Consider the following 12,382-nt stretch of genomic DNA (forward strand, 5'->3'; position numbering starts at 1 on the left):
TATTAATCTGTGACTATTGCTTTATGACACTTTAACTTTCCTTACTGAAATAACACGTTCAATGTAGGTATTCAAAATTCTGTAAATCTTTACTGAACAGCATTACTGCCATTGAGAATTACTGTCTAACACTGGATTCTGTATGGATATGCTATTTAATTTTTCTATCTGCTGAAATAAAATATTCAGAAATAACTTCTGAATATACAATAAATAAGATTTCATAATTTCATAATCACTGATAAAAGTTAATAATATTTTCGAGAGTAGGAATAGATGTTTGTTTACAATTCAGCCACCTTTTACAAATGTATTAGCCATGGGGGTCTAATACATGTTCCATAGGAAGAGGTGAAGTGAAAAGGAGAAATTATTTTAATGAAGCATCTACATAATATTTGTTACTTTGATGCCTTCTCTTCCCTAGAGTTAAAAGTATCATAGGGCCATGATATTTTAATATTACCTAGAGTACCCTCTAAATTATTATTGTGGATCTCTGATAATTCCTCTCCAAACTTACTACATCCCTCTTTCATGATAAAGTTTGGAATTGGAGCATAGTGATATTAATGAATATTCTAGCATCTTAAGTAACTCATGATTTTCTTTAGTCTTTCCTTATAAATGAAAATGTTTAAAAAGAGAAATTATCTCCCAGCAGTGATTGGATATGAAGCTCCATAATTTTAAACCTTTTAATAGTCCAATTAAATTACAAAATTAGTAATATTTTTAAAAGCTTTTGGAAGAATTTAGCAAGGTTATTTTATTTTGGGAACTTTCAATGACAATCTTTTTGATCCAGGTTTGTTAGCATCAGACCAGCTACAAAAAAATGCATGGCTCTCAGGATATTATCTAGAGATAACAATTCACAGGGTGGATGAAAAAGCAATGTCAAACTAGACATCTACTGGTCTTTTATGCAGAGAAACCATTCTCCATTTACTGCTGTTGTATATCAGCTGTTTCTTGTCCTGCTTTACTGTTTCCTGTGTTTAATAAATCAAATATATTTATGTTTCTACTAATGGATTTCATTGCAAAGCATTCTTATAGCACTGATTACCATGATCTTAACCAGTGAAGGAGTTTAACCTATTACAAATGAAACACTATATGTTCTATAGTAACCTTTAAAAAACTTTTCTTGAATTTTGCTTTAGTACTGAGTATTGAACCCAGAACCTCACACATGGTAAGCACATGCTGTATCACTGAGCTACACCCAAGCCCTACTACGTATCTATTTTGAGCAATAATGATTCCCACTTAAATTCCATTATAATTTTGTCATTTGTAAACATGGTCCTTCTGATAGATGTTCACACTGCAAGATTCAGAGTAAACCAGGGTTTGTTTTTAAATGTATTTTACTCCATAAATTTTCAGAAATCTACTTAATGTGATTTCACTTTAATGATTTTATCAGACACAAAGTGTCCATCAAAAGCTATGAATAGATAAATAAAGATATTCTTCTACATCTAACTCCCCCAGTGATGCCCAGTATTCCCTAATATCAAAATGCAGGTTCTCCTCATACAATTTTTAGCAGATTTCCTAACAGAGAAATTCCATTCATAGGCCAAAGAATTAGGCCCATTGACATTCATTTCTCTTCAGAAATAATCTAGTTCATTCTTCAACATCTGACACAGTACTAGAAATACTTTTCTGAACTTAAGAAAAATTTCATTATCTGAATTTCACAAGTAATTTGTAGATCTGGTAACTATTGTAGCTCTGTTTTTTCTCTGCCTGACCAAAACCAATTTCCTGTGATACATAATCTTGATTTTACTTGATATTTGAATATATCTTGTCAGTGAGAAATCAACCAGATAATGCTTATTATCTAGCTAATACCATAGTTTGGAACAGTCTCATATGATTCCCTCACTGAACCTACTACTCAGGGGCTAATTATACATATCTATGATTAATACTCTTAAGGTAGATTTTTTGAAAAGTCAGAATAACATTAGCATGTTCTATTCCTTTTTTAGCTCCACATTTCATGATCTATGTTATAGTAAAAAATGTTGTTTTGTGTTTTAATTTTAGTTTACCTAAATGTATCTCAAAAAAAGAATATGTGGACCTCAACTGTAATAGTATATATATATATATATATATTTGCATTATTGTACTATTTATCAAAGTAAGAGAGAATAAATTCATAACAAAATTTTAGCTAAAATAACAGGAGGTCTACAAAGAAAAATAAATCTGTGAATCTACAGATGAATACCATTCTCAAGCCACAAGCAGCTTGTGTTTACAGAGAAGAAGTCACATCACAAAACATGACTCCTTCTACTTTGAGTAAGTTTAAATACAGAGAATGAAGTGGAAGTTATAAATATAGTCAACTTTGTATTTTAGTGAAAAAAAAAAACTCATTGACAAAATTCTACTTGAAAAATTAATTCAAACTGGCTGGGAAATGCAAGATTGTATGTCTTACATAAGGTAAATTATGGACAATATCAAGAAATAGAAATGACAGCATTTCAATGAAATGAAGTAAATGGTTATGTGAAAGAGGATTACTAGATCAGAATTTAATTAATGTCATCACCCAAAAATGATGTGAATAAGAAGATGCATATTCTTGCATTCATATGCACGTCTGATAATATATTATACACAACCACAAACCCTCCCACACTTAACTCTCTTCTTTCTGATGCACACAGGCTCATTTAATATCCAGGGGTTGCTTGAAATTAGTCCTCCCTTTGCTTTACTATTCTAGATATTATCTCCAGTCCCACCTACCCTGAAACTAAACCACTTCATAGCTGCTTAATGGGAGAGGAAAGTTGAAAGCAATGGCTTTTACTATGAAGAAAAATTAAGCTAAGTGAGTTCAACAGCGTTTTTTCAACTAAGCCCACATGCTAGAATCAGTGCTTCTATGGAGGTCACAGAACCTGGTTTTGAGATTGCTAAAGGAAAGGGGAGAAAGAATAATAGAAGATTTGTGATAACAGCATTTTGGCAAAGATATATTTTCCCAAGAAGGACAGATATCATATCAACACACTGATCATCTCAAGGTAACTGTAATACCTGTTCAACAAGAGAGTAATAAGTGAGATAGTGCAGTACAAGGTGAAGGGGAGAAGGCTCCCTGGATACAAATTCTAAGGAGGTGTGCATACACACAACCCTGACAGTAAGGAGGCTTTAACATTTTGCGTGGCAGAGAACTTGACTGAACTCATTGTAGTTCAGTTCTTCAGAAATGATGCAACATTTCACTTAATTCTTATGGAAGAATTTTACTTACCAAACTACAGAGCTCTATTATTATGAAATGCTGTAATTAATTTTTAAAAATGAAACTTCTAAATTTATAAAGGAAATTTAAATTAATTATAGATATGATAAATGATTTTTTAAAAATAAACTTCCAGAAATACAGAAACATAAAATGAAAAGTGAGAGCCTCTCAATCCCACAAGATATACATTTAAGAGATTTGAAAACATGTACATATACTCATCATGAGTGTTCATAGCAGCATTATTCATATTAGTCAAAAATTAGAAACAAAGCAAATGTTCACCAACTAATTCATGGATAAACAAAATACGGTATATTCATACAATAGATTCACCCATTAAAAAAGGAAAAAAATATGATATATACTACAATATGGATGAAATTGGAAAAGACTGCATTAAGCAAATGGAGATACCTAAGGTTAGATAATGTATGAGCCTATTTATATACAATGACCAGAATAGAAAAATCCATAGAGGCAGCAAATTGACTAGTGGTTGATAGGATAGGATGGTAGCAGGGAATAAGAAGTGATTCCTAATGAGTACACAGTTTCTTGCTGAGGTTATTGAATGTTCTGGAATTATATTGAAAAGGATTACACAATATGGTGAATAGACTTAAAGCTACTGAATTGTTTTTCATTAATTTTGAGGTACATCAACATAATAATTGTTTAAACTTAAAAACAGTGAGTCTGTTTACCTTTTCTTATGTAACTAGAATTTAGAGACTGTTATATGCCAGAGCATTTGTAAATGTTTCACTGAAATGATACATTTAACACTCAAAATGATCGTATATTAGGCATCTTTAATGCATAAGAAACCTGAGGCACTGGGAGGGGGTTAAACAATTTGCTCAGAGTCTGCTTATTTTGTTTTGTAAATGACTAAGCTGAGTTTATGAAATCAGGCTGTCTGACTTTAAAACTCAGGTCACGTGCTAACCTACCAGGAGTAACTACCATGAACAGTTGGGAGAATATAATTCTAAATAATTTTCACTGAGGAAGTATGCTATAGTTTGGTGTCCCCAAAAGATCATGTGTGGGACAATGCAAGAAGGTTCAGAAGAGAAATGATTAGATTATGAGAGCTTTGAACTAATGGAGAGATTAATCCATTGATGTGCATTAACTGGATGTTAAGTGTAGGTAGGTAGTGTGTGGCTGGCTAGAAGAGGTACGTCACTGGGCATGTGCCTTTGGTGTTTATATTTTATCCATGAAGAGATCTCCCCCCCACCTTCCATGTGTGTGTGTGTATGTGTAAGTGTATGTGTTTCTGTCTCTTCATCCTGCTTTCCAGGTCCTGAGTTACTTTTTTCCAGAGTCATTCTGCCTTGATGTTTTGCCTCACTTTGGGCCCAGAGATATGAAGGGGGCTGTCTATGGACCAAGGCCACTGAAACCATGAGCCTCAAATAAGCTTTCCCTCCTCTATGTTCTTCTTGTCAGATCTTTTGGCCACAGTGATGACAAAGCTGACTAAAACAGAGTACATCTCATTTAAATTTGGGCTGTGACAGTTTGAGCAGAGCTGAGTAGTGATCCAGCAAAACAAACTATTATCTGGTCCTGTACAGAAAAATTTCACACTTGCACTATACTGTACATGTTACTACAAAACTTCCTTTTATCATTTCATGCTATATTGTGTTGAACCTTTTAGATTTCCTTATTTCCTTTAAATGGCTGCAAAATAAAAATGTACCCACAGTTATTAAATCATTTGCAATGAACAGAAAGTTTATGTTCCCCCCACAAATTCTTACATTGAAATCCTAACCTGCCAAGGGAGTGGTATTAGAATGTGGGACTTTTACGTGGTGATCAGGTCATAAGAATGGAGCCCTCATGAATGGGAATAGTGCCTTTTAAAAGAGGTCCTAGGGTGCTCATTTGCCCCTACCACCACCATATGAAATCATAACAAAACAATGGTCATCTATGAACTAGGAAACAGGTCCCCACTGGACACAGGCTCAGCCATTGTGCTTTGATCTGAGACTCAGCAGTCTCCAAAACTGGGGGAAAAAATCTCTTGTTTTTAATGCTATATAATGATATTACATAGTATAGTCACCAAGCTTATGTCATTTTGTTGTAGCAGCCTAAAATGAGTAAGACCACTTCTCTATGGAAACACCATGACTAAGAAAAATACCATGTCATTTAACAAACTACCCTAAAAAAGTTGAATTAATTTATTCACTCTCTAACATGACCTACATTTTGGTGGTCTAGATATCTAGACTTTGAGAAGCATTATGACTTTCTCACCTGAATAAAGCTTTCTTCTTTGGCTATTCAGTAGCCCTCCAACATTGATGCCGAGTCCTGAGCTGCAGAGTCAGGTCAGTGTGATGCAATCACATAGAGGAAACTGTCCCTCACTCTTCTCAGCTACCTTATCCTTTCCAAGCTTGTATCTTTTACATGGAAACTTATGATCTCTTACAAGTAGTTGTAAGAGTGAAAGAAAAGCTACTATCGGTTGTTGTCCTTCTATAGTGAATACTGTGGTGTGCCTTTTGTGACTGAGGCATTCATTCTCCTCCTGTTGGTAGTTCATGACTTAAGAGTTGATTCTTTGGGAACTGCCTTCAGCTCAATGAAGACAACTTTATTATGGCCTTCTACTAGAGGCAGATCACAAGCAATAACTGGTGAATGCAAAAATAGGAAAGGCCGATGTCCTAGGCTCAACGACAATGATGGAGGGCCATCCAGCTGCAGAGTTTTCTGTGAAGTAAGGTCTGTACTGACCTTAATTCAACAAGCAAGACTTTCTTGGTCCAAGTCTTATCTCAACTCACAAAGGTGATGCACAAATAACACTACCCCATAAAATTTCCTGTGGAAAATGGTCCCTTTCTAATTCATGTGATAGTTGACTTTATGTCTGAGTTTAGGTGAAGAAAATGACTATATGTGGCTTAGAGCCTTCCCATTTGTAGGGTAAACACACAAGATTCATGCCTCAAATTATTTTTTTTTAGAGAAAAGTCTGAGCAGTCATCAGTCTCTTTTCCAAGTAATGGGGTTCTGAACTGTGATAAAGATGTTTATGGGAATCTTCTCTGAGGTTCAGATTTTCCCTGGGATTGCATCTCCCAAAATGTAAATTTAGCTGCAGGTAGTAAAAAGTCCAGTTGTAGCAGTTAACCTAATCTAGGATACAAGTCTACCTCCTTAATGACTATGCCAATAATGCCATTTTGAACTACTTGATACCTTCTTAGTTGACTCAAAACTCATGGGATAGGGATAGATCATGATCATGACCCCAAGTCCACACTGACAAAGTACAACACTACATGCATCGAGTAAGGCAAGTCTTCATTCCTCGCTAGGAACTATTATGAGTCTTAGTTACCTAATTTTATCTATGCACACAGGGAACTGCTTTTCCAGCACTCCATCATAGAAGGACACGTCCAGATTCAAACCTCAGCTTGGACACAGGACAATTCTATTTAGGCAAATGGATTTCCCAAGCCTGTATATACACAGATCCTTCTCAAGACTTTTCAGAGAACAAAAAATCCATTCTTGTCCATTTCCAGAAGGTAAGAACAGGGCATTTCATCCTGACAAGACTATTTCAAGTTTGAATTCTGAACAATTCGTGAATCAGACTCACATCAAAATACACCAGTACAAAAGTAAGCAAAAGATGGCAGAATTAGAACACAGAGCAAATTATCAGGGCCACTGTCCATGACAGTGGCTACTAACCTGGGACTCCAACAATATCTGGCACCAGGCATCAAACAACTCAAGAGTCATCCTCATTCTTTTAGTGTGTGGCAATAGAAGAAGAGCAGCCTATTACAGCCAGCCCCACAACCCACTCTTGTTTAAGAAGGAGAACTCAGCTCCTTGATAGTTTTTTTAGAGAATAAGCTTGAACCCTGAGAGTGGATGAGAAGCTGAAATGGGTGAGGCAGGGCACTGACCAATATCGAAAAGCTCAGAGACAGGCCTCTGACCAAAATAAGAATGTTCTACTCATGCCAGAGTGAATGCAGCCTGAAGCTGGGTATTTCCCACTCTGGAGAGTTTTCTGTCATGAGGTAGCACAGGATTAAAGATCCCTCCCACTGTTGAAAATCTAAAGAAGGAAAAAAAAAATCTCTTTGAGCTGGTGGAAAGAAAGTTCTAGTACATCACAAAGTGTTCCAGGGAAGGAAGTTGTGATTGGAGGTGGAGATGGGTGACTTTGGAATGTAGAATTGCTAACTTGATTTTTGTTCAATTCTTAAATTTTTAATATTTTTAGTCTGGCGCCTGTGATTTCATGAACTCAGAACTAGTAATACTATTAATATCACACATCTAGTCCAAAAAACCAAGCTCAAATATTTAACACCATGACCTTCAAAGCTAGAGAGGAGATGAATGCTAGAGAAAGAAATCCTTTCCTTGCCATGTTTTTTTGAATTTGTTGAATTTGTAGATTTTATAGTAGACAAATTAAGTCTATGTTACTGAAATGAGAGTGGGGAAGGGCATGACAAATTAATCATGAATTCTATTGGGCATTACACAGAATAGAGCACAGATAAGATTTAAAGAATATGTTCCAGTCTCTATAAACCTAAGGTACCAGAGATTCCAGTGCAAAGGAACCAATCACTAACCAAAGAGATGGGAGAAAAGTTATGAGATCTTTCTCAGGCTGGATTTCATAAGCTCGTCATACCAGTTTCTGCAGGAATGTAGGAATTATTGCAAAATGGTTAGGTTCTACAAACATATCATCAAAGCTTCACTGTACATAGAAAAAAAATGTTTCAAAAAAATTTTTTTAAATAATCCATCTTTTTAAATGCCTTAACTTATTCTTCTTTGTATGAAAAGGAGGAAATCTACCAGCTCACCTGTGTCAAACCCCACACTTGGCACTATGTCCACTGTTCCATGAAAGGCTCCGGCCCACGCTGAGGTAGCAGTGGTGACTGTAGTCGGATCTGTCTTTGTGATGTCACACTGGGGAGCAGGAATCCTGGCCGCTCGCACTGATGGCATCAGCAGGGGCCCATATGAGGGATCCAGGGCAGAGCCAGCAGCAGGGTGGTGGTGGTGGTGGTGATGGTGGTGGTGACGGTGGTGCATGTGGGCATGGGGGTGGTGGTGCCGCATGTACACGTCATGCATGTGGCTGTAGGATGGGCTCACCTGAGATGCCAAGGGATAATGCCAGGACTCAGACACGGGCGGGGGAGGGGCTGGGCCAGTCTGATGCAGGCCATGTCCTGGCCAGGGGCTGGGCTCTGCAGCAGTAAAGGTGCCAGGGGGTGCAGTGACCTGGAAGTCGGGATGAACTCCCCCCAAACAGGGTGCAGGTGGGGGCTGGTAGGAGCTGGTCCAAAAGGAAGTTGGAAAACTACTCCGTGGGCTTGAGAGAGCTGAGCTGTCTGAGAAGACAGAAAACACATTATTTACATAAGATTCAATTCTGGGATAGACTTGCCTTTACTTGTCCAATAATGTTTCACAAGCAGGTGAATCAGCATGCACTCTTCCTCTCCCCACACAGGGGTGAACTGATATAAAATGTTGGCCTGTGGGCTCCCGTGCCAAGACAATGGGCAGGATTCAAAGTGCTGAATACCCCCTTCACCCCCAGCATTTGCTTTCTTAGTTTGTGCTGTGGCAGTCTGTGCTGAGGCTTGCAGTTTGGGGATTGAAAAGCTTCATTTCCTCTTGGGAGGTTTGGTGCCTTTAGGCCTGAGCTCAGGTCATGGCTACACTCTTCCTGTAAAGAAAACTTGTGCCATAGATGAGTCATGTATGGATTGAAAATAATCATTTTGACCAACTTCTTTTAAACACAAATATATATTTTTCACTCAAACCAAACATTCCAACTCAAAAAGTAACAAATGTAAGTATGATTACATTTTACTGTGCTCTCTATTTAATTTTCCTTTAAGAAAATTATATTCCTGGGGCTAGGGTTTTGGCTCAGTGGTAGCATGTGTGAATCAATTTTCCCTTTGGTGTTGGGATCAATTCTCAGCACTTCAGGTAAATAAAAGAATAAAATAAAGGTCCATCAACATCTAAAATAATATTTCAAAAAAAAGTGTGTGGGGGGGAGTGTCTTCCAACCTCTTTTTACCCCCTGTACAGAACTGGGAGTCTTTCAATTGTGATAATAATGGTTAACATTTAATGAGAGTAACCAAATACCCAACACTAGGTCAAGTGGTTTGCATGGATGATCCCATAAGATCCTCACTCTAGTCCTATGAGACCGTTATTTTATTATGGACATTTTAGAGGCAGAGAAACCAAAGATTTACAATGGCAAGCACAAAGCTGGGCTTTGAAGCTAAGATATCTGTCTTTATTTTATTATTTTATTTGTAGTGCTAGGGTTTGAACCCAGGGTCTTGTGCATGTGAGACAATCACTCTACCAACTGAGCTATATCCCCAGCCCAAGACATTTGTCTTAAGAATCAACAGCTGGCATGCTTCATAATATGCTGCAAAAAGAGATAATTATAACTACAACCTGAACATCTGGAATTTGTTGAAAAATCTAAGTAGAGTTCATGGGTGTAAGGAGGTGTTTGAAAGAGAAGATAATATCAAAGAACACCAAAGAGAGGGGGACTCTTCCTCTAACTCTGCATCAGTCCAGTGGCTCAACTGTCATGACCTATTTCTGAATGACCTAACCTAGTGTATGCCAAACATAAAGGGGTCAGGAATGACTAGACAAATGTAATTTTCAATCACCATTTGGAGGGGGACAATAAGTCAAAATGCATAAGCAAAAAGACATGGCAGGCATTCTCACAAGAGGAAGCCAAGAGAAAGAACACCGAACCAATCTAATAAAGTGGAAACCCAGTCTATGTTGAAAGGTTGAGAGGAAGCTAGTTTTGTGAAGAGGTAGGACAAAGCATTTTAAGACAATGAAAAAGCACATGAACAAAGACCACTTATCACATACACATGCACACAGCAGCAGTTGTAATAGCAATACTGAAGGGAAAATGAGATCAACAGGCAGAATTTGAAAAAAAAAGAAAGATACTACAGAAATATGAAGGACCCAGATGAGTGTTCTATGAATTATTCCTAACTACTGATACAGATTGTCAAAAATATTAGTTATGCATGTATAATAAGGTAGTATTTTCATACTGGGTTCCACATAAGAGAACCTTCTAGATCATTCCACTGAAGAAAGGATATCCAAAGTACTCTGAAAATTAAAAGTATCCAAAGTATAATGTGTTTATGGTCTCACTTCATTAATTTACAGAACTTTTTTTTTTCCTGCATCAGGGAAATAACTTGAATTAACCACTCTATATATCATGAGGTGAATATAATTAGGCTATCACCATCATGTTCAAGCATTTTCTCCAACTTCCCTGAAGACACTGGCACCAGCAGTGCAAGCACTTCTACTCTCTTCCCTGCAGCCATCATGTGCTCCATTTATCCTGTAAATAAACAGCCATTTAGAGTCTCATTGTCAAGCATATCCATCACAGCACCATGACGGTTCTGAAAGCTTTGAGGAAACTTTTGTTCTTCAAAAGGCAAAGGATGGAGCTGCACAATTGTCAAGTCTTCCCACCTTTCCAGGAAACCTAATGGAATGACTGTGCTTTGTCACAATCTATTCAAAAGATCCCACGTAAAAATCAAACTCACTGGCATTGCGACAAATACACTTCATTTAATAATTGTTTCCAATTGTGGAAAATGCTGCTAATGAAGTCAGGTGCAGTGTTGCATGCCTGTAATTCCAGTGGCTGGGGAGGCTGAGGCAGAAGGATCATGAGTTTGAAGCCAGCCTCAGCAAAAGTGAGGCATTAAGCAGCTCAGTGAGAACCTGTTTCTTAAAAAAAAAAAAAAAAAAAAAAAGCCAAAATAGGGCTGGGGATTTGGCTCAGTGGTCAAGTGCCCCTGAATTCAATACCCAGTACCCCCCCAAAAAATGTTGCTGATGAAACAAAGGACAGTTATATAAATTATGAGAAGAAAATACAATTTGCCTTAAGGGATGGTCATTTGTAGAATATTTTTGTCACATCTACAATGAAAGCCACTAGTATTTAAAATCTACACAGGGAATTTATAGATATTCTCTAAATTACATAATGCAGCTTTTGCCACCATCAATCTGTCATTTTGCTGTAGCAATTCCCATCTTTAGGACCAAATCACTCTACTCTCAAGCTTTATCTCTTGGTGTGCCAGAATCCTCACTCCAGCTCACAAATATGTGCCACAGATAGAGTTCCCTTGAATAAAGTAGCCTATCAAAATTCAAAATTACAGAGTGTAGACTGTTTCTCTGGTTGCTTTCCTTTTGTTTATTCTCATTTATATGGACATGGAACCAATCTTATTTTATACATGCCTAAACATTTTGGATATACATACACAAATGTGAATAATGAACTAATTCCCTACCAAAATATCATTGTCTTATTTATAAAGTATCAGGTTGTGATTAGTGTACTCATTATTATTGAAGGAAGACATTTATTTTTACAAATACACTCCTTAAAGATTAAACAAAGTACTAAAATGTCCAGGGAGGAAAAAAAAACAAAAGCAACTTAATATATTCCCAATCAGTATGTCTCCTGAGATCAATATAAAGTTTACAAAGATCTATGCAGCCTTTTTCAAAAACACTGTTGCATTTTACAAGTAAGCGAAACAATATTGAATGGAAAATATGTGTATGAAAAAAATGCACTTCAGAATCACTATTTGCTATCTTTTTTAAAGAAAAAAATCTTGACACAAAGAAACAGATGATATGCTTTGTTTCATGCTGGAGAATCATTGTGCTTATTTCATATGTATGTAAATTTTTTTCATTACATGACTCTTTGCTTATGAGTACTTAATCACAGCCACATTTGTTGGATGAAAAAGCATATGAAAAACAGCACGAGCTATTTCTGTGCCATATTACTTTTCAGGTTAGTGGAGACAATTCAAAACTGCATGATATTAACACTCTCTGGTGACTTTGGATTCAATATTATTCAATATTTGGGTGATATTAAACAATATTTGAATGATGTTAACACTG

General features: G+C 36.7%; 1 protein-coding gene across 2 annotated transcripts in view; it reads right to left on the reverse strand.

The window, feature by feature from the left end:
* The window catches only part of Vgll3 (vestigial like family member 3), a 46,366-nt gene that overhangs the window by 17,036 nt on the left and 16,948 nt on the right, over positions 1–12,382 (reverse strand). For both annotated transcript variants that reach the window (XM_071615140.1, XM_071615139.1), the window contains exon 3: positions 8,185–8,721. In XM_071615140.1, coding sequence (XP_071471241.1) covers positions 8,185–8,721 — 537 coding nt within the window. The remainder of the gene's footprint in view (positions 1–8,184; positions 8,722–12,382) is intronic.

This window comes from Marmota flaviventris, chromosome 8 (assembly GCF_047511675.1).
Source record: "Marmota flaviventris isolate mMarFla1 chromosome 8, mMarFla1.hap1, whole genome shotgun sequence".
Lineage (NCBI taxonomy): Eukaryota > Metazoa > Chordata > Mammalia > Rodentia > Sciuridae > Marmota > Marmota flaviventris.